The sequence below is a fragment of the Perognathus longimembris genome, chromosome 27 (genome assembly GCF_023159225.1).
Source record: "Perognathus longimembris pacificus isolate PPM17 chromosome 27, ASM2315922v1, whole genome shotgun sequence".
Classification (NCBI taxonomy): domain Eukaryota; kingdom Metazoa; phylum Chordata; class Mammalia; order Rodentia; family Heteromyidae; genus Perognathus; species Perognathus longimembris.
Genome location: NC_063187.1, coordinates 739915 through 763129, shown reverse-complemented (window position 1 = coordinate 763129; position 23215 = coordinate 739915). Strand labels below are relative to the sequence as shown.

The following is a 23215-nucleotide window of genomic DNA, read 5'->3' as shown; positions in this document are numbered from 1 at the left end:
AGAAAAAAGAAGCCAGGGACAGTGCTCAGGCCCTTAGTTCAAAGCATCAGGACTGGCAAAAAAAAAAAAAAAAAAAAAAAAGAATTAGCACATTATTTACCAAAATATTTCAAAATGTAGAGAGAGAAAATCACATCAGATCTCATTTTGTAGGTAGTAGTATTAGGAAGCTGTATTTTTTTTTTTTTTGTCAGTGTGGAGCTCAAACTCAGGGCCTGGGCGCTGTCCCTGAACCTCTCTCTTTGGGCTGAATAGGGAGAATTGTTGGCTCTTTCAGCTGTATTAAAATATGCATATTGAGCGGGGCTGTGAGTTATGCCCTTAATCCCAGCTACCTGGGAGGTGCAAGGCCAACCCAGGGAAAAGCTAGAAATGACCCTACCTGAAAACAAAAACAAAAAAACTGAAACAAAATGGATATGGATGAGAAGCTGAGCTCAAGTGGTAAAGCAAGTGCAAAATACATACATACATTCACATACACATACAAGAACTGCATAATGAGAAAGAAAAAGCTAAACCAACTATGGTAAAAATGTCAAGATAGGACAAAGCAACCAGGCAATATAGCACATACCCATAATCCCAACACCTAAGAACTGAGGCAAGGGGGTGATGAGTTTGGAGCCAGCTTGGGGTACACAGAGGGAGACCCTGTCTCAAAAATCCAAAAAAGATATGGTAAAGCAAGTTGGTACACACTTGATTTTCATTATTTTATTTTTCCACACAGCATTAAGCATATACCTAATTCATTACTTGTAATAAGGAGTTTATATTTTTAGTTTTCTTTAAATTTCTCTGGGTTCAACAGATTAAAAACTATTACTGTTTTTAATAGCAATTTCCTTGAGGAATACTAACATCAGAGCCTCACACTGTCATCCTCTGTGTCATGTGCATCTTTTTATATTGACTTTGGTATGATTTTATTTTATTGTCGGCACCAGGGCTTAAACTCTGGGCCTGGGCACTGTCTCTGAGCTCTTCGGCTCAAGGCCAGTGTTCTACCATGTTGAGCCACAGTGCCACTTTCGATGACTTTCCTGCCCTGTCTAGCTTTGAACTGCGATCCTCAGATCTCAGCCTCCTGAGTAACTAGGATTACAAATGTGAGCCACCAGCACCCAGTTTTTTTTTTTTTTTTTTTTTTTTGGCCAGTCCTGGGCCTTAGACTCCGGGCCTGAGCACTGTCCCTGGCTTCTTCCCGCTCAAGGCTAGCACTCTGCCACTTGAGCCACAGCGCCGCTTCTGGCGGTTTTCTGTATATGTGGTGCTGGGGAATCGAACCTAGGGCCTCGTGTATCCGAGGCAGGCACTCTTGCCACTAGGCTATATCCCCAGCCCCAGCACCCAGTTTTTGGTATGATTTTTTAAAAAATTGTTTCCCAGTTGATTACACACCTTTAATTGTTCTGAGGAGCAGAAACTCATCTGTACATTTGGAAGCTAAGGTTTAAATACTCAGGGTTAATCCAAAGACTACAACAACTTATTATAATATTGTTAACTTATTCAGAACATCCATGTTAATGTATTCAACTTTGTTTTCCAAAACAGACAGTAACCTGAGTGTGGGCAGACATATACTGTCACACAGCAACCTCTAAAACTAATGAACTTGTACTAAAGGGAATCGTATTAATTAATAGTAATTACAGTAATCAGAGCTTAATGAATCCTAACTTAATCAATGACACTATGAGAATCTCTTCAAAAGCATTAGATCATCTCCTCAGCCCATGTTGTATTTGTGGATTTATTGGCAATTGTTTGTAGTTTTCTTAATGAGCTATGTAGTCTGAGTGCTCACCTCTGGGGAAAATGGAACATTTATTTTTACTTTCTTAATGCTAAGTAGTTTATGTTACTCTTCTACAAGATTACGTGACTCCGTTGCAAAATAAAGTGTTCCACACCGTAGACCATTCTTAAAGGGAGCTAGAAATGTGTCTGATTGCCTGGTATGTTAGAATAACAAAAAAAGATTTAGGGCAGAAGAAAACTAAAAGCAGGTTTATGAATATATTCCCACTTTTCTACTGCACTCTCTGCTGTACCATGGGACTAATTACTACTGAAAAGCTAAGTAAGATCTTAATACACTTTAGATTTGGAACATCCTTAAGCCAAAATCAGAAATGCCTTCAACTCCAAAACATTTGCATTTTGAATAAGGTTCAATTGGTAAAATCTGCACAAACAGCCCCATATCAAAAAAATCCTGTAATCTGTCACAGTTGGTATATTCAACCTGTGTATTTTCCATTATTTGCTTGTCGATGGAGAAAAGTTCTTGCTAGGCAGCCCAGGGAAGAGTCTCAAGTTCCTCAGCCTCTCAAGAATTAGGAATACAGGGTGCATTCCCCATGCCTGCCTACACTGTTAAAGAGAGTTTCCCAAGGATTTAAATATAGTGGGGAAAAAAGTGTATGTAGCCGGGTGCTCATGTCTGCAATCCTAGCTATTCCGGCTGAGATCTGAGAATCATGGTTCAAAGCCAGTGAGATTCTTATCTCCAATAAGCTGTGCAGGTCAGCTTTTGTGGGCTCAAGGAGTTCAATGAAATCTGACTTAAAAGGATTATGAGTAAAGAAGAGGTGGGGCTGGGAATATGCTTGGTAGTAGAGTTCTTGTCTTGTATGCATGAAGCCCTGGGTTCAATTCTTCAGCACCACATAAACAGAAAAAGCCGGAAGTGGCGTTGTGGCTCAAGTGATTCAGGGTCAGTGCCCAGGCCCTGAGTTCAAGCCCCAGGACTGGCCAAAAAAAAAAAAAAAAAAAGAAGAAGTGTTAAAAGAGATCAAGTCCAAGCAGGCTACAGAGGGCCCCTAGGCCATCACTAAGGAACCAGGAAGTTCATCAGGATTAATGAATTACGGAGAGAACTAGATTCACCATGCTCAGTGGTAGTACTATTATGATGAATTATGGGAAAAAATCCGATGGTTTTAGGCCCAATAGCCCCAATCCTCATCCACATGCCCATGTGTCCAACACAATGGCTACTTTTTGATGTTACTGTTATCTCATCATTCTCTTTTGGCTAATTTTTTTTTTGGGGGGGGGGGGGCCCAGTCAGGGAGCTTGAACTCAGGGCCTGGGTGTTTGTTGTCCCTGAGCTCTTTTGCTCAAGGCTAGTCCTCCACCACTTTAAGCCACGGCACCACTTCCTGTTTTTGAGTGGTCTCATGAGGACTTTTCTGTCTGGGCTGACTTTGAACCATGCTCCTCAGATCTCAGCCTCCTGAGTAGCTAAGATGACAGGCGTGAGCCATCGGGCATACCGCTTCCTTTTGCTTTATAACTTCTGACACCTAGCTAACAAATTCTCCCTATCAAGTTCTGCTAGTTGAAAGATCTAGTGTGGTGGGTTTTCTGGACTGTACTTTTGACCTCTATAAGGAACAAGGAAGAAGGAAAGAAGGAAGATGGAAGGAAAGAATAGAGACTAGGACATAGGTTAGGGAATGTTAAAGCAGCAGCAGTAGCAGCAACAGAGGAAAACGAACTGGTCTGAAAAGTACATAGCTGATAAAACTAGCAGAACAAGCTAGTCCCAGTGGCTCACAGTGTAATCCTAGCTACTATAGAGGATCGCAGTTCAAAACCAACACTGGGCAGAAAAGTCTGTGAGACTCTATGTCCAATTAAGCATGAAAAAGGAAGAAGTTGAGCTGTGGAGCTGTGGCCAAAGTGGTAGAGCCTTTAGCCTTGGGGAAAAAATAAAGCTCATGGACAGGGGCCAGGACCTGAGTTCAAGCCCCAGTAGTGGGTACCAATAAAAATGAATAAATAAATTATTGCAGAGCTGCCCTCACTGGGTTCATCCCCTAGTACTGGGTACCAATAAACAAGTAATCGCAGAACTACCCTCATAAATCTCTAGTAGGAATGTAAGTGGTGTAGCTACTGAGAATAACATTTGAGGCTGGGAATATGGCCTAGTGGCAAGAGTGCCCGCCTCGTATACATGAAAAGCCCTGGGTTTGATTCCTCAGCACCATGTATATAGAAAACAGCCAGAAGTGACGCTGTGGCTCAAGTGGTTGAGTGCTAGCCTTGAGAAAAAAAAAAAAGAAGCCAGGGACAGTGCTCAGGCCCTAGTCCAACACCTAGGACTGGCAAAAAAAAAAAAGTCTGGGGCTGGGGATATGGCATAGTGGCAAGAGTGCTTGCCTCGTATACATGAGGCCCTGGGTTCAATTCCCCAGCACCACATATACAGAAAATGGCCAGAAGCGGTGCTGTGGCTCAAGTGGCAGAGTGCTAGCCTTGAGCAAAAAGAAGCCAGGGACAGTGCTCAGGCCCTGAGTCCAAGCCCCAGGACTGGCAAAACAAACAAACAAACAAAAAAACAACAAAAAGAATAACATTTGGTACTTTTAATCTTAAAAGTTATTACAGAGTTATCATATGACCTAGCCAGTCTATGTCTACATATATACCTTTAAGAACTGAAATATATAATCACTGAATGCTTATAGCAGCATTATTCAGAACATCCTAAAGAGAATTCTGTGTCATGTAAATGATATCTGTTTTCACAGATGGGACTGAGAGGGGAAGAAGAGAAGATGGGTGTCATTTGTTGAATTCCTAGTGCTTGGCTGGTTTGCTGGGTATGACCTATATGAAATCTTTTAAAAAATATTTTTATTGTCAGACTGATATACAGAGCGGTTACAGTTTCATATATTAGGCATTGGATACATTTTTTGTACTGTTACCTCCTCCCTCACTCCCCCCACCCCTCCCCCTTTCCCTTTCCCCCCATGAGTTGTTCAGTAGATTTACACTAAACAGTTTTGCAAGTATTGCTTTTGTAATCGTTAGTGTCTATTTTACCCTGTGTCTCTCGATTTTGGTATTCCCTTTCAGTTTCCTAGTTCTAATACCAGTATACATGGTTTCCAATGTACTCAGATAAGATACAGATATAGTGCAGGTACAACCACAGAAAGGGGATACAAGAGGATCATCAACAATAGAAGCTATGGTTTCACATAGCATGTTGAAAGTCATTACAACAATGATCTAACAGTCGTTTCCATAACATGGAGTTCATTTCACTTAGCATCATCTTCTGTGTTCATAAGGGTATAGCTATTGGGCTCTTGTGATCCTCTGCTGTGACTAGCCTAAACCTGTGCTAATTATTCCCTATGAGGTAGACCATAGAGTCCATGTTTATTTGGGTCTGGCTCACTTCACTTAGTGTAATTTTTTCCAAGTCCTTCCATTTATTAGTGGTGCTCAGACCAGAAATGTCAGCTAGAGTCAGGCCTGGAGTCCACTCAGCTCCAGTACTGCTGCATGCCACTGAATTGTGGTGTGGACTTGGGCAAAGTACTTAACATGTCACCTCCTCCCCGCCACTATGTCCCAACACTAGAGAAGGGAATGATACACATAATGCATCCATCAAGGTTAAAGATCAGGAAAAAGCCCTCTATAAAAATGAGAAGTGCTAAATTACCTGTATTCTTTTGCCTATTACACTGTATAGGCTACTCTAAGCCAAAAACAGAGAGAGAAGGCCACTGGCCTAGTGTTCTATTAGGAAGAGTCCAGAATTAGTATTTTGTTCTGATAAAATCAGAGGACATCTATAGTTGGAGTAGTTTGGCAAAACTAATCACCATACTTCAAAATATAATAGACCATTAGTGGTAGAACACTAGTCTTGAGCATACGCACACACAAAACCCCTGAGGGATAGCGCCCAGGTCCTGAGTTCAAGACCCAGGACCATCTCCCTACCCCCAAATACACACAAAAAGAACTGAGCCAGGCGCTGGTGGCTCATGTCTGTAATACTAGCCACTAGGGAGGCTGAGATCTAAGGATCATGGTTCAAAGCCAGCCCAGGCAGGAAAGTCAGTGAGAACCTTTATCTCTATTTAACTACCAGATAACCCAAAGCAGAGCTGTGGCTCAAAATGCTAGAGCACTAGACTTAAGCAAAAGAGCTCAGGGAGAGTGTCCAGGCCCCAAGTTCAAGCCCCATGACCACCACTACCACCACCACCAATAGAGTTGACAAGTTTCAGGGGAAAAGGGTTTAAAGTAGCAATAATGCAGGATTTCCACTCTGATTGGTAAATAAGGAAAAAAGAGCTTGTTCTCATGACAAAAATTTCCATGAAGACATTCTTTACAAAGTACAGATAAGGAAAATAAAGAATTCTTTTTCAAATAATAGGTACCCAGAATTATAACACTATGAATATTAGTTTAGGACTACAGAGAATACAATGTATATTATTCCCAGGAGAAACAAAAAACAAAAAAATAAAACATGAGTTCAAAATTATGACTGACAGGTACTGGTGGCCCATGTAATAATCCTAGCTACCTGGGAGGCTGAGGTCCAGAAGGATCATGTTTAAAGACAAAGACATTGCCCCATTCATAAGGAAATGGAAGGACTTGGAAAAAATTATACTAAGTGAAGTGAGCCAGACCCAAAGAAACATGGACTCTATGGCCTCCCTCATAGGGAATAATTAGCACAGGTTTAGGCTAGTCACATCAGAGGATCACAAGAGCCTTATAGCTATGCCCCTATGAATGCATAAGATGATGCTAAGCGAAATGAACTCCATGTTAGGGAAACGAGTGTTATATCACTGCTCTAATTACTTTCAACACGCTAAGTGAAACCGTAGCTTCTTTTGTTGATGATCCTCTTGTATCCCTTCCTGTGGTTGTACTCGCGCTATCACTGTATCTCATCTGAATACACTGGATACTGTATATACCGGTATTAGAACTAGGGAAGTGAAAGGGAATATCAAAATCGAGAGACAAAGGATGAAAAGACAAACAACTCCAAAAGCAATACTTAAAAAACCATTTGGTATAAACCAACTGAACAACTCATGGGGGGGAGGGGGGGAGGTAAAGGGGGAGGAAGGGATGAGGGAGGAGGTAACAGTACAAGAAATGTACCCAAGGCCTAATGTATGAAACTGTAACCTCTCTGTACGTCAATTTGACAATAATAAAAAAAAGACAAAGAGCAGGAATTGAAGGTGTGTAGTATAGCATAGCCAGTGGGCGAAAGCATCAGATCAAGAGTTCAAATCCCAGTCTTGAAGAAAAAAAGGCTAAAGAACAAAAACATTTCACAAAGACCTCCCTTCAATCAATAGCTGGGTACAAGAGTGCACACTTGCCATCTAAGCTACACAGGAGGCTGAAGTTGAGAGGATCATAGTTCCAGGCCAAGCCAGACAGGAAAGTCCTTAAAACCCCATCTCAAGAATAAGCTAGGTTTAATGGCATGTACCTGTCATCTTAGCAATAGAAGGAAGTGAAAAACTGTAGGATCGTGCTCTAGGGATACATGTAGGCAAGAAGCTAGACCCTATCTTAAAAATAACCAAGGCAAAAGAGGGTTGCGAGCATGAGTCAATGACAGAGTGCCTGCCAAACAAGTTCAAAGAACTGTCCCCACCCAAAAGTGTTTAAACTCAACAATACTTAAGTAACAGATTTTGAAAATAAGCATGCAACAAGCACTTATCTGTAGCTTGTAGAAGTCATGGAGCATTCTCCCACAAACTGTTATAAAAGTATAAAGAGGTAAGACTGGAATGATCACAGATTGAATATAACCTCCAGCAAAAGTTGTCATGTGGATTTAACTATAAATACTTAACATTGATAAGACAGACAGACAGACAGACAGACAGAGGAATATCACTTGTGATGCTTCTAATGCAATAAATGTTAATTTTCATGTTTCATGTACTTCTCATTTTTACTTGGCCTTTATGTCAATTTCCTTATCCAAGAATAGATTTGTATTATCTAACTTATAAAGAGGGCAAATCTTGGCACCAGTGGATTATGCCTATAATCCTACTCAGGAGTCTGAGGATGAGGTTCAAAGTCAGCTCAGGCAGAAGAGTCCACGAGACTCTTATCTCCAATAAACTACTCAGAAAAAGCCGGAAGTGGCTGTGGCTCAAGTGGTAGAGACCTAGCCTAGAGCACAAAGATGCTCAGGGACAGTGCCCAGGCCCTGAGTTCAAACCCTACAACCAACAAAAAATTAATATTTCTTTTCCCAACAGTGTACATTTACTTGTAAAAACCGAGCCACCATAGAAAAAAACAAGTTGAGTCTGTTTTCAGATAGGTGGGTCTCAACACCAGTGCTCTGACTCAGTTTCACTTATGTAATGGCTATGGTTCAATGCAAGTTACACATAATTGACTCAGTTCTTTCCCACAATTGTAAAGTGAAATTTGTATGGAGAACATAATTTATGACACTAATTTTCTGTTGGTTGATATATTATTTTCATTAAAAAAAAAAAACACACCACAAAGTCAGGCACTGGTGGCTTGCTAACACCTGTAATCCTAGCTACTCAGGAGGCTGAGAGGTAATGATCATGGCTCAAAGCCAGCCGGGGCAAGAAAGTCTGTGAGACTCTTATCTCCAATAAACTAATTAGAAAAAGCCAGAAGTGGCACTGTGGCTCTAGTGGTAAAGTGCTAGATTTGAGCACAGATAGTCTCAGAGACAGAGCCCAGGCCCCTGAGTTCAAAGCCCCCAAGGACTGGCAAAAACAAAACAAAACAAAAAACCCAAAGCAATCAAAACCATAAAAAGCAGCACAACTAAATTCATGTGTGTATGTGTGTGTGTAAATATGTTAAATATTTATCAATTAAATCCACAGGACAACTTGGGAGAAATACAACTGCCTTGTCAAAACAGTACGTTTTGATACATATTTCCAAAATGACCCACATAAAGTTTGTAAGTTTACCACTACACAAAGAGTTGGTAACTATGTTGCCAACATTGTTACCATTCTAATCTTAACTGATGTTAAAGTATATGTTGGTGTGGGGGAGAGGGCTGGCTGGGAGGTTATGACTTATGCCTACAATCCTAACTACTCAGAAGGCTGTGATCTAAGGATCATGGTATGAAGCCAGCCCAGTCAGCTAAGTCTGAGACTCCTTTGTATCTCCGGCTAACCAGCAAAAAGCCAGAAGTTGTGGCTCAAGTGGTAGAGCACCAGCTTTGAGTGAAAGAGAGATAGCACTCATGGCCTCAGTACAAGCTCCAGTACCAACATGCGCACCCAAAAGATTGTCGGAGCTTTGTGTTGTATTAATAATGCATCTTTTTATATATCTCCGTATTTTCTTATATATAAAGGCTTGTCTTACAGCTTCCTGTTACTAGGAGGAACCCATAATTTCACTGGGTTTCATTTGTAGCTTTATTAGAAATACTTTAATTGGGGGAGGGGAGGTTTCCTTGGGCTTAAAACACGGGGCCTGGGTGCTGTTCTTTAGCTCTACCACTTGAGCCCACAGCTCTACTTCCAGGTTTTTGAGAGACTCTTGTCTCATGGACTTTCTTGCTCATGCTGGCTTTGAACCAAGATTCTCATATCTTAGGTCTCTGAGTAGCTTGGAGTACAGGCATGAGCCACCATTTGGTATCTTAATTTTTATTCCTCCAGACAATTCAGTCTTTAAGTCAATGATTTTTCTTAATATTTTAAGGATACTCTCAAAAGGAGAAAGGATTTCTCTCTCTCTTTTTTTTTTTGCTAGTCCAGGGGCTTGAACTAAGGGCCTGAGCACTGTCCCTGGCTTCTTTTTGCTCAAGGCTAGCACTCTACAACTTGAGCCACTTCTAGCCTTCTAGCACTCTACCACAGCGCCACTTCTGGCCTTTCCTATATATGTGGTGCTGAGGGATTGAACCTAGGGCTTCATGTATATGAGGCAAACACTCTTGCCACGAGGCCATATTCCCAGCCCACTTCACTTCTCTTAAAAGGAGAAAAAAATAATCCCACTCCTGCAGTAAAGAAACTATTATCAATTTTCTTAGTCTGTGCCAGGCAAATAATATGAAAGACTAAAATCTGGGGTTCACATAATTATTTTTATTTCTCAGTTGTGTGCAATTTAACATTACAATGTATACATGGCAATCCCAGAAGATCTGGAGGGAAGCAAAGAGTAAAAAATTTTCATTTTAAAAAATATGTATTTCCTAGCTCTGGGCTGGTGAGTTTGGCAAAATTGGATCTTGATTTCTAACCATCACAAGGAACAAAACTGTGCCATGGCAGACCTGCTGTTACGTGAGTGAGGTGGGCTTGTAGCATACTTAATTACAGCGCCATGGAATTACACTTTCACACTCCAGGGTTTTAGTGCTCCCAAGTACATGTGGAAGAATTAAGTATTAATACTGGGAAGGGCTCTAAAGTATGAAATATCATTAAATTGTCTTTTTAAAGTCCAGGTAGGGAACTGCTAGCCTGCAGGCCATATGAGGCCCTAGAAATCATTTCACAGAGGTATATGCTCCTCGCTGTCTGCAGTCAGCTATGGGTCCTGGTGATTTTGTATGGCCTGGGAATGATATTATAAGTATCCAATTGGACCTTGGCAGAAAAAGGTTCGCCCACCCCTTTAAAAGGCCTCAGTAGGCTGGACAATGCAGACAAGTTCATGGTATCCAGAACAGCAATCACAGTCAACAGACTCAACACACTGAATCATACATATATACACACACACACACACACACACACACACACACACACACGAGTCTACACTGATGCAAGTAAAACAAGCCTAATGAATAAATTAGGGGATGGAAAAAGAGAGGGACCCCTATTTCTGGCAGATGCCAGTTCATGTAGATGTAATGACAGATGGCCACTTTACAATCTCAAAGTAGCAATTTATTCAGGCAGGAGTTATCAGTGGATGCTCCTAATCTTATTCCTCCAGAGTCCTTACTAGTTATAAAGGAATTAAGGATGATCTCACAGAGCAAAGCCGAATAGCCATCACCTTAAAAATCACAATAAAAAATGCTTCATTAATAAGAGAACTCAAGATGTCATATGAGGAAGAAATAATAACATCACTGACACAGAATTTCTGCCTAAACTGCTTAACCTGAACCTGTCAGTTCTTGAGGAAACAAAGAGACCTAGAGGCCGATCTACAAACCTGGCTGTACTTCCCTGAAGAAAAGAGGGGAAAAAGCTGAGAAACAGATCTAGATCCCAAGTTAAGACATGACAAGTGATTTTTCATCCTGCTTAAAGGACATTGTGAGAACAAATAACAAATTACACTAATTATAAAACAAGTATACCCATGTTGAATTTCCTAGATTTCATCCAGTATGTTATTATAGTTTCACATAGAAGTATTGTGCAAGTAGACTGCCAAACTTTTTCTCTGGTTGGTCACTTAGTAAATAAATACTTCGGGTTTGTGCTCTCTGTTGAAATTATGCCACTGTGTCATTGTACTGCAGAGCTGCCTGCAAACACAGTGTGACTACATCCTAATGAAAACTTCCCTCCAAGTCACAGGTAGGATGCAGATCTGTCAAAGAAGGTAGATGTTTAGAGGTGAAAGGACATAAACTGTAACATGCTCAGATGGTTCAGCAAGAATAAATATAGCCAAGTATGTACATCCATGCGTGCATGCATGCACACATGCACGCACACACACACACACATACACCCAGGGAGAAAACAATTCTGGCATAATATTAATATGGGAATCTAGTTCAAGGGCAACAGTATTCCTTATGGTTATATCTTTATCTATCTTACATATAGATATATCTCTTATAGATATAGGTATGTCTCTTTTTTAAGACTACAATAATGTAACTCCTACTGATCTAGGCACTAAAGAAATGAAAGAAATTCAATGCTTTCTGGAGTTACAAAGCACTGGATTTCTGAGTTAAAATAGTGCTCCTTGGGCTAGAAATGTGACTTAGTGGTAGAGTGCTGGCCTCATATACATGAAGCCCTGGGCTCCATTCTTCAACACCACATACACAGAAAAAGCAGGAAGTGGTGCTGTGGCTCAAGTAGTAGCATGCTGGCCTTGAGAGAAAAGCCAGGGACAGAACTCAGGCCCTGAGTCCAAGCCCTAGGACTGGCAAAAACAAAAACAAAAAACACCAAAAAAAAAAAAAAACCCAACCCAAACCAAAAACAAAAAAGAACAGTGCTCCTCCAAACACCTCTAAGATGAGGGCCTTCCTGAAGCAGGGCTGGGCGTGGCTGCTCCATGAAGCTCTAGCCCCTGGGGAACCAGGCAAAGGGCTGGGGAGTTGGCTCCAGTCACACATCATCTGCCCCGGGGAGCAAGAGGCCTGAGTTCAAACCCCAGAATGGGGCCTTAGTGGCATTGTTAGAACCAGCATCTTAGGGGACACCAAATCATAACATTTTTGTTTTCACTTACTTCCATTTCTGTTTTTATATGTTTACACTTATAAAAACCCAAGGTAGAATACACATAAGTTTAAAAACTCAGTCCTAAGGAAATACTTATGAAATAAACACTTAATTCTTTGTGCTATACTGGAGCTTGAACTCAGGACTTGGGCGCTGTCCCTTAGCTTTTTTGCTCAAGGCTGGCACGTACCTGAGCCATAGCTACACTTCTGGCTTTTGAGTGGTTAATTGAAGATGAGTCTCACGGACCTCCCTGCCTGAATTGGCTTTGAACTTCCAACCTTAAGACCTCAGCGCCCAGCTACTTATTCTTAAATTGACCTGAATAAAGTGCCTGAATTTTGTGTTAGAACCTACAATCATATAAACATCTACAGCATATGAGGAGCCTTCTTCACAGATTTGAGTAGATCCTTCCCAAATCCCTGGTAACCTAGAACAAGGCTTTCAAGCCTGAAGAGGAGCGCTGAGCACATCAGCAAAGTGTCCACCCTGTACATCCATTCACCTCCTCACTTAGGCCTAAATAGTCCACAGTAATGTTTCTATGAACTGCACCAAAGTCACACTGCTATTTGAAATTTTTAACAGTGTCGATTACAGACACTAAAGTAAAACGAATATATTTACCAATGGATAGAACCACAGGTTACAACTACAGGTTGAAATGTTAAAAAGACAATCCAAATTTAGGATGTCATTCTTATTAATTAGAGAAGTGAATTGCCAGTAGAGGGCGCCCTCACACAAGGCGGTACAGCCATGGCCTGGAGAAAAGTGGGGACAAATGCACTGTGGATCCTGTTTTAAAGGCAGAACATTTCAGTGGCATTAACAGGTGAATAGGGAGATTACAAATGCGAATTACATTGGTTTACAAAAGGTAAGGTTGACACTTCTGTTACATTTGAAAGCTAACACAAAATTTGCCTTAAAGGTATGATCTGGACAATTTTAAAAGATGCTTAAAAAAATGATCCTTAAGACATTATCTCAGTTTTAAGCTCAAGGATTTACATTTTGAGCTAAACAATTCAAGGATTTACATTCTTGGGCTAAGTAATTCAGTGTGGCCAGGGCTGTGTGGTGATTACAGGAATTGTAAGCAATGACCTCTAACCTCATAGGTGTCAGCCTCAGCCTTCCCTGCCAGAGTAACAACCCCAAAGTGTCTCTAGACCTGGCCAGAGGTCAACCTGGGAACCACGCCCCTTGGCCACCAGGCCCAGGGAGCTACAGACACATTCATATGTGAGGTCAGAAAACTATCACCACTTACACCACTCTCACTTTTCTCTATTATAATCTAAACGCATTATTCTGCCAGTAAAATGGATTTTTATCATTAACACAGGGAAACAAAAGAATTAGAGAACTAGATAGATACCTTGGTAAATAAATACCACTCTTCAGTCAGTTTCATCAAAGAGAATAATGTTTGCACTGAATCTGAACTGCCAAAATAACAAACGTATGCATATGTCAAAGAATTAGAGCCCAGAAGTACTATTCTTGCTATATTTATATTACTGGTATATGACATGTAGTAGACATTAAACATATATTTACTAAATGGGTCAACTGCTATCTATAACAAGTGCCTATTTCCTTTTAAAGAACAAGATGTTTTTCTTCCACTTAATTCTGCCTTGGGATAAAGTATTTCAGGGGATATATTTTGATATTAAGTGACCTCTAAAGTCTAAAATATGCCTGTGAGTTACATATTATTTATGGGAACTTCTTATTAGGATTTAATAATCTTGCCCCAGTAACAAGGTCTTTCATTATTTCTTTAAATATTCCTTAGTGGACTTCATAAAAGATAAAAAATAATATCTTTCAACTCAGAAGCCAAGGTGATCACAGAGCTGGCTTCAAATATAAATGCACTCCACATGCCATGCCTCTATTTTGGTATCCTATCTCTGCAAAAATTCTAAAGCAAAAATTCAAATTCTGCTTACTAACACATTTGAATTTGTTAAATTATTTAATATTTTTTTTCTTAGTTTGAAAGAGTAGTTTCACACTTATTTATTCATTCATTTGTTCATTCATTCATTCTATTTTTGTGCCAGGGCTTGAACTCGGGGCCTGGGCACTGTCCCCTGAGCTACTTTGCTCAAGGCTAGAACTCTACCACTTGAGCCACAGCTCCATTCCACTGTCATATTTAAAACGTGATACAAGATACAGTGGAAACTTTACTTGTTTTTGCAAACTTTAAGTATACGTATAGATTAAGTCTTCATAGGTGTGTTTGAACCTCTCCAAGACCCAGTTCTATCCATAAAACAAAAGAAGCAATGTCTACTCTCCCTTATCTTCTATAAGCAAAGTGCTCTCAAATTCCAAATCTAAAAATGAGTAGGATTATTAATTCATTAATGTGGGAAAATGGAGATTTCCAGATGTGCAGAGTTTATACTGTTTCTCATTTTCTCCCCAATCACATTCATCTCCAACCAAAACCTAATAGTAGCCAGGTGCCAGTGGCTCACACCTGAAATCCTAGCTACTGAGGAGGCTATAATTTGAGTATAGACATTCAAAACCAGCCTGGAAGAGACTATTATTTCTAATTAACCACCAAAAAGTCAGAAGTGGAGATGTGGCTCAAGCTGTAGAGCACCAGCCTTGACAGAAAAAGTTTGCAGACCTCAGGCCATGAGTTCAAGCCCCTGGCTAGTATTAAAAACAAAGCAAAACAAACCCCCAAGCCTAACAGTTACATCCACCTTTTAAGTTTTTACAATAACATGGACATTTTACTCAGTCAACTTCTCTTTACATTTCTTACAAGTGACCAACACCAACATCTTAACAGTCAGTTCCCTGAGACTCTCCATTATGGGCGAGATTAAGTGATAATGTCAGCTACTTTTCCAAAGGTACCTAAGCTACGTGAAGGAATGTCCGTTTCAAAGTTCAGTTAGTAATCAATGTTTCCCAATGAAGTCCTCAGGCTTAGCAGAAATCACATTCAGAATGAGAGGTTTAAGATGATAAACTTTACTAGCTTCCTCACAAATAAATGAATGAAGCTACTAAACTTATTTCAAGAAATCAATGAGTTTAGAATGTTGAGCACAAGGTTTATCTTTTTTCTTATTATCTTTAAGTAGTTGTACAAAGGAGTTGCCACTGAACAAAGCAGTTATGAATACAATATGGCTTGATTAATGGCACCCCTGATGAACAAAAGGTTTTCTAACCAATTTTATCACATTCATACACAGGTGCATTCATATGGCACTTATGATCACTGATAAGAAACAGAAAAGTAAGATGTCTCAGACTTTTAGATAAGACTGAACCAATCATCTTTCAAACTATTAGGAAACATCCATGTTTTGCCTATATTTTACAAACTTCCTTTTCTATTTAAAATAGAGTATGCCTAGTAATCTTGGGTTGGGAATACAGGTTGAAATGCATGAAATTGTAACACAGCACAAATACACAAAGACCTAAGCAGTCAGTTCGGTTAAGACCATTTTCCTTCACTAAGGCAAACTCTGAAAGCGTTTATTAGTCAAATCTTGGCAAATCAGCATTATTTCCCCATCTTTTGGTACTGCAAAAAGTACGTGCTACTTCCTTATAAAATTAGTACAGCAAACCTTAAAGGCCCATCTCAATTAACACTGGCCCAGATTCAGCCACGCCCTCAGAATCTACCTGAGCAGTGTTTCTTCAAGATATAACGAGCCGAGAACAGTGGCTCACACTTGTAATCCTAGCTACTCAGGAGACTGAGATTGAAGATTGCAAGGATTGTACTTCAAAGCCAGGCAGGGCAGGAAAGTCCATGAGATTCTTAGCTCCAATAAACTACTGAAAAAAAAAAAGCTATGGTGCTATGGCTGAAGTGGAAAGAGTGCTAAGCCATGAGTAAAAGAAGCTCCCAGAGACAGCACACACTTAGGCACTGAGTTCAAGTCTCAGGACTGGCCAAAAAAAAAAAAAAAAAAAAAGACATTACAAAACACAGTGGGCAAAAGGGCTTTTTTGATGTGTTCTTTATCCTACTGTCTGAGACTTAAGAGAAAGATCTGGGAAATTCTTCAGAAGGGATTTTTAAAAATTGATACATTTGAAAATGATTTAAAAGGGATTGAGATTGTTTAACCTGAGGTTAACAATGTCCAAGGAAGAATTTACCTCCAAGGCAGGTGATACATTTAATACAAATAGGACAGAAATAAAATATCACATAAAGACTGAGATTATGCATAAAATGAGTTAACAAGGGCAGCTATAGTACACTGCCTGGTGCAGGCTTTGTTTTGTTTCTCCAGTCCTGAGGCTTAAACTCTGGGCCTGGGTGCTGTCCCTGAGATTTTGTGCTCAAGGCTAGCACTCTACCACTTGAGTCATAGCTCCACTCTCAGCTTTTTGGTGATTTACTGGAGATAAGAGTCTCACAGACTTTCCTGCTCAGGCTGGCTTTGAACCTTGATCCTCAGATCTCAGCCTACTGAGTAGCTAGGATTGCAGGTATAAACCATTGGTGCTCAGCTTCCTACAGGTTTTTGAAATTAGATAAATCTTTATGCACTTGGTTAATATAAGAAGTCCGCTATCACCAGAAAACACAAGTACACTAGCTGATTTCTCCCAGGGTTTTCTTCTACCATTTTGTGGTTGGTTTTTATTTTGCCCAGCTTTTCTAGGTCTGAAAATAATTATTAAAAGCTTACTAATTCAAATTGTACTTAAAAAATCTTGCTGGGGATATGATTCAGCGGTATCTCACCAGCCTCAAAAAAAAAAAAAATCATGGAAAGGCCTGAGTTCAAATCCTAATACTGCCAAAGGGGGAAAAATAATACTTGGTCAGGAACTGGCTTACACCTACAATCCTGGCTACTCCATAAGCTGAGTTCTGAGAATCAGGGTGCAATGCCTACCAGGGCAGAAAATTCCACAACAATCTACCTTTTTTTTTTTTTTGGCCAGTCCTGGGCCTTGGACTCAGGGCCTGAGCACTGTCCCTGGCTTCTTCCCGCTCAAGGCTACTACTCTGCCACTTGAGCCACAGCGCCGCTTCTGGCCGTTTTTCTGCATATGTGTTGCTGGGGAATCGAACCTAGGGCCTCGTGTATCCGAGGCAGGCACTCTTGCCACTAGGCTATATCCCCAGCCCCAACAATCTACCTTTAATTAACTAATAAAATGCAGGTGAGGTTCAAGAGGTAACATACCAGTCAAAAAGCAAACCAGTTGAGCAAGAGCAAGAGCTCAAGGCCCTGAGTTCAAACTCTCGACCCACACAAAAACAAAAACATACAAACCCTCAACCATCAGATGATTATATTTTAGCAATACACTTCTATCACTCAAACTTCTATGTGTTACATGAAATTGTCAAGAAGCACAGAAAAACAAAGCTATGCTCAGAAGAATGACTTTCAGGTATGGACAGAATACAAGGGCACATTTTTTGCCCTCTCACAAAACCCTGCAATTCACTTTCAATCAAAATGCACAGATACTGTCACAGTGAACACCATGAGGGTAGCCCCAGGAAAAAGCGGAGTTCCCGTATCTATGCTTGCATCTCACTTTAATTAGTCTGAAACCCAAGCACACTTCAGCCAGTCATTCATCCCCTTTCCAGTTCAGGACACACAGAAGTGATTAGAAAAAACCTTTCTTTTTATACCTAGGATGGTCCTGAACCTGTGCTGCAGTATGGCGTACATGAAATCGCGAATTTACCTCTATAGTCGGGTCATATTCATCCACAAAGTGATTCTGAATTAGCTGAATCGTCAAGGCACTCTTGCCTACGCCACCAGCTCCAACTACCACAAGTTTATATTCAGTCATTTTCAGCAGACCTTATAATAGAAAAAATAAATGAAAACATGATTAAATGAGAGTGTGTGTCACACATGGGGTTAATACTCTACCGATCAACTTATGCATGCCTTTTTGGGGTAGGAGGTGGTGATGCTGGTTGTAGATCTTGAACTCAGGGTCGGTGCTGTACCTGAGCTTCTCTGGCTCAAAGCTAGCACTCTACCACTTGAACCACAGCTCTTCCAGCTTTTTCTAAGTTGTTTGTTGGCGGTCAAAGAGTCTAATTGCCTTTCCTGCATTAGCTGGCTTCGAATCAAGATCCTGGGATCACAGCCTCCTGAGTGGATAGGAGTATAAGTATGAGCCACCTGTGCCAGCCTATGCAAGCCTTTTAACACATGCTCACCTTGAAATGAAAAGCCTAAGGTAATTCTGAAATTTGACTTAGGCAACAAGCTGTACTTCAGCTACAACCTTCCTCATGGATATTTTAAAGGAATGCATAGAGTAACTAGTTGTTTTGTTTCTTGGTACCAGTCCTGGGGCTTGAACTCAAGGCCTAGACGCTTGCCCCTGAGCTTCAAGGATAGCTCTCTATCATTTGAGTCACAGATCCATTCTGGTATTTTTGGTAGTTAACTGGATGTAAGAGTCTTGTGGCCTTTCCTGCCCAGGGTGGCTTCAAACTACAATCCTCAGACCTCAGCCTCCCAAGTAGCTAGGATTATGGGCATGAGGCACCAGCGCCCAGCTTCTAATGAGACTTTTGGATCTAGAAAAGTATCTGTGGCAAAAACAAAAGTTAAAAGAAGGAGAAGGGGTTGTTCAGGTAAGTTTAGATTATTCAGTATAGTCTAATGGTCATCCATCAATATACAACCCTATGTTAGTATAAGGAAAATGTAATGAAATCAGTGTCATAGCTGTCCATACAACTGTAAAAATGGAATAAATCAAAGTTAACGCAACCTTAAAAATATAACCTTCAGTGAGGGGGAAAAAATTCTAAGGACACAAGTGGGTCTTTCTCAATGATCCATGTGACTCTGACCGTGCCTCCAGCGTGCTAGTCTCTCAAATGCAGTAAATATCGACAATTTGCACAATGACCAATCCCAGGACTGGAAAAACAGCTGATACGGTTTGGTCAGCTACCATAAACTTTTTGAAATGAGTATGTCCAATTTGTCTCCCTTCCTGTAGATCGTAGCAGTGCAAGTAAGGGGTGAAATGCAGGGAGATGCCACAGTGATAAAATAGTTCCAGATCAGTGAATGTGTGCGCATTGTAAATACTAGATCCATCGAGCTTCCTACAGACTGAAGAGTTATTCAAACAGACACCAGAAAAAATTGTAAGTCACTTGTTTTACCAACATACTAAGCTCATCCCTATTCCAGACCCCTCCACCTTCCTCCAAAAGAGCACTGTGGTCATCACAGGTGTACAGCCCAGCTCCTGCTCTGTTCTGGCCCACCTTCATGCTGGCTGCTTGTCTTAGCAGTGCTGAGAGCTACCACAAGCCTATCTTCCCCTACATTTTATTCCAAAAGGAGGCCACAGCAGGGGCTGGGAATGTGGTTTAATGGTAGAGTACTTGCCTAGCATCCACGAAGCCCTAGGTTCCATTCCTCAGTACCATGTACAGAAAAAGCCAGAAGTGGTGCTGTGGCTCAAGTGTTAGAGTGTTAGCTTTGAGCAAAGAAAGCTCAAGGACAGTGCCCAGGCCCTGAGTTCAAGCCCCAGAACTGGCCAAAAAAAAAAAAAAAAAAAAGGCCATAGCAGCCAGGCGCCAGTGGCTCATGCCTTTAATCCTAGCTATTCAGGAGTATGAGATTGGAGGATTAGAGTTTGAAGCCAGCTCAGGGAAAACTGCAAGTGGAGCTATGGCTCAAGTGACAGAGCACTAGCCTTGAGCAAAAGAAGCAGGGACAGAGCCAAGGAGTGGCAAAAAGAAAAAAAGAAAGAAAGGCCAGGGCCAATGGGATAAACAAGAAAAAGCAACCCAAGAAGTGCCCCTGTGCTATCTCCAAAACAATGTAGAGCCTACAATGGCAGTTCAGAAGCCCACTGTGTTCTGTAGACTTCTGGATGGGGAAGGGGGGGGGGGACCCAAATTACTATCATAGTAACACTGAGATTTCTTGAGCTTATTCTCTACCACAGTCTCACAAGCACCTGACAGAATGTTCAAAGACTATGTGTGCACTAGAGACTGAATACGTAGGATGCAGCTAGGAGATTACAGATGTCCTGTGTTAAGGAGTAGGGACATGAGACAGATTGGCTAACATGTGAGTCAATACTACTTTTTTTAAAAAAAATTGCTTTCAGACAAGTTGTTTTTCATTTAAAAAATTATTCCTGCTACTAAATCATAGGCATGATATTCCTAGTTCTAAACTGACAGAATTTAATTTTTTTTCCTACTATGGTAAGTAGTTGTTAAGTCTCCAAGCAAAAAATTTCAAGTTCTTCCTTAATTTTTAAGTGAAAAGCAAAGACTGGAAAGTATGCTAATTTAGGGTTCTTCTATTACATATTAATTGTAGATGCATTATAATAACAGACACATTTTGGTTTATTTGTCTATACTGTGTGGTTGTTGCTGGAGGAAAAACAAATCCTGAATCAGGTGTTGTTGTTTTTTTAAATCAAGCAATATTTAAATTCACAGCAATGAACTGAGCTCCAGAGGCTTATTCAGGGAATATTATGAGCCCCAAAGGGTCTCTTCACCCCAAGGTATAAAAGTTAGGGGGTATAATTGGGACTCATTGCCACCAACTTAATATGAAGACAAAACATTCCCTCTTATTTGTATGAGAGCTAAATTTTGATCTACCATCTCTTAAAACCAAGTGTTGGGTGGGTAGCATCACAGTACACAGAGAATCCAAGCACAGACTGTCACCTCTCAGACACAAAATGTGTCTGTCCTGTTTTTAACCCCAGTCACTGAAGAGTGACAGCAAGGCTGTTATAAGATTAATAGGGTTATATTCTGACATGACTCTTGCAAACAAGAGTTTCGCCTTTATTCATTTCTTGTTAGATCATTTTTCCAGGGTATGTTACAAACACAGCTTCTTATATACTGTATAACAGAAAACACCTTGGGTTTTTTTTTTTTTAACTCTTGGCTTTAGGTGACTTAAAACTTACATAGGCCTATGTATTTATTTGCTGGTCCAATATTTGCATGAACTAAATTTTAAAAGGGACAAACCGTTAAGGGTGGTGGTAAAAATAAGAAAAATGGCAAATTCAACTCTAAGTAACACTTTAGCTTCTGCTCTGTTACATTCAAAACTACCAAAGAAAAGGCCCAACTTCTCTGTTCCTTGGTTTTTCCAGCCTGGTGGGCTTGAACTTGAAACAAAGCACATTTTTTTCTGGGATTAACTCCCCCCGCCCCCCCTCCGCTCCTGTGCTAGTATTGGGGTTTGAACTCAAGGCCTGAGCTTTTCCCTTCAAGGTTGGTGCTCTCCCGCTTGTGCCACACCTCCACCGCCAGCTTTTTCCAGGTTCATTGGAGAAAAGGCTCTCCAGAACTTTCTTGCCTAGGGAGGAGGGTGGGGGAAGGTAGGATTCGAACCCTAATCCTCAAGTCTCATCCTCCCTCCGGTGCTGAGATCACAGGAGTGAGCCCCAGCATCCAGTTTGGGATTAACTTTTTCCTTCGCATGGTAGGCCACCAAATCCACGCGTAGGGTGTGGGCCACCTGTTCTGCCACCACCAGCAGCACACCACCACCACCTCCACCGCGGCCGCCTCCTTTGTGGCCACCGCAATGTCACAGACCGGGGTGGGGGAGGGGAGCAGCCGGGAACTGGGCGGCGGACGCCTCTGCTCCCCCTTTTCCACCCACCCAACACAATAACCTGCAATGAGGGAGGTTGAGGGAGGATCCACCGATCACTTCCCAGGGCCCGGCCCGGCCCCGAGCACCCCCGACCCGGGGACCGCGCCGGCCTCCGCCCTCTCCGGCCCCCGCCCCCACCCAGCACCCCCCCGGGGATAAACCACGGTCCCCGCAGCCTGAGTCCGGAGGGAGAAGTTCGGGGTACCGGGGAGGCCGTCCGCAGCCGAGCCCCCATCCGGGGGCAGTAGGCCCGGGGACGGCGGGCGACAGGGCGGGGTGGGGTGCGGGGTGTGGGGCGGCCGCACCGCGCCGGGCGGAGGAAGGAGGTTCGGGTCCAGGAAGCGGCCCCCAGCGGCGACGGGCCTCCCTCGGCCCGTCCTGCCCCGCCCCGAGGCCCCCGCGACCCCGCCCGGGACCCCCGAGTGCGTCCTGCCGACCCCGCCGGGAGCGACCCGGCCCCCCGCGTCAGGGCCCCGAGGGCGGCCCGCGCCCGGCCTCCCGCCCGCACCTGGAGCCGCCGGGCCTCGGGCCTCCGGCCGCTTGCCTGCAGTGCCCGCGCCTCCAAGCTCGCTCCCGCTTCCGAAATGGCGCGGGGGGAGCCCGGACTCCTCGGTCGAGCCGCCGCCGCCGCCACCGCCGCTGACGCCGCCGCCGCCGCCGCCACCGCTACCACTACCGCCGCCACCGCCGCCGCCGCTGCCGCTGCCCCGGCCGCCGCCTCGCAGAGCCGATCTCCGAGCGCACCGATGAGCCCTGCAGGCCCGGCGGCCGCAGAGGGCAGGGCGACCGATGCGCTCGGCGCTCGATTCCTCCTCAGACGCGCGCGGGGCTGGGAGCGGCTGAGGGCGGAGTGGGTAGAGCGAGGGGGGACGGCGGCGAGCGCGGCCTTGGAGTGGGCGGAGCCGGACGGGCGGAGAAGGCAGTAGGCGGAGCCTGAGGAATGGTGAAGAGTAGGGCGGGGCCTGGCGGGCGGGGAATTGGGAAGGGGCGGAGCCTGGGCTTAGAGGTGGACCGGCTGGCGGGGGAAGAGGACGGGGCGGGGTCTGGCAACGGGCGGGAAGGGAGGCGGTGCCGGAAGAGGAGGACAGGGGGCGTGGCATGGGTGGCAATAGGGAAGAGGAGCGGCAGAGAGGGGCGGGGCCTGGGCGCAGGCGGGAAGGAACGGCGGAGGAGGGGCGGGGCCTGAGCTGGGATGAGAAGGGGCGGGGCCTGTGGCTCTGCACCATGCTTACCACCCTGCTGTGTGTCAGCACGGAGAAGCTTCCA

The 23215-nt window shown here is 42.8% G+C and overlaps 1 protein-coding gene across 3 annotated transcripts in view; it reads right to left on the bottom strand.

Moving 5' to 3' along the window:
* Kras (KRAS proto-oncogene, GTPase) overlaps positions 1-22610 on the bottom strand; it is a 40861-nt gene extending 18251 nt beyond the window's left edge. For 2 of the 3 annotated variants that reach the window (XM_048335269.1, XM_048335267.1), the window contains exons 1-2: positions 22458-22585; positions 18000-18121 (exon numbers count right to left, since the gene is read on the bottom strand). In XM_048335269.1, the coding sequence (XP_048191226.1) occupies positions 18000-18110 (111 nt within the window). In that variant the 5' untranslated portion in view covers positions 18111-18121; positions 22458-22585. Of the gene's footprint in view, positions 1-17999; positions 18122-22457 lie in introns of all 3 variants that reach the window. The other variant, XM_048335268.1, reaches the window with a different exon arrangement.
* Between the last annotated feature and the right edge of the window lie 605 nt (positions 22611-23215).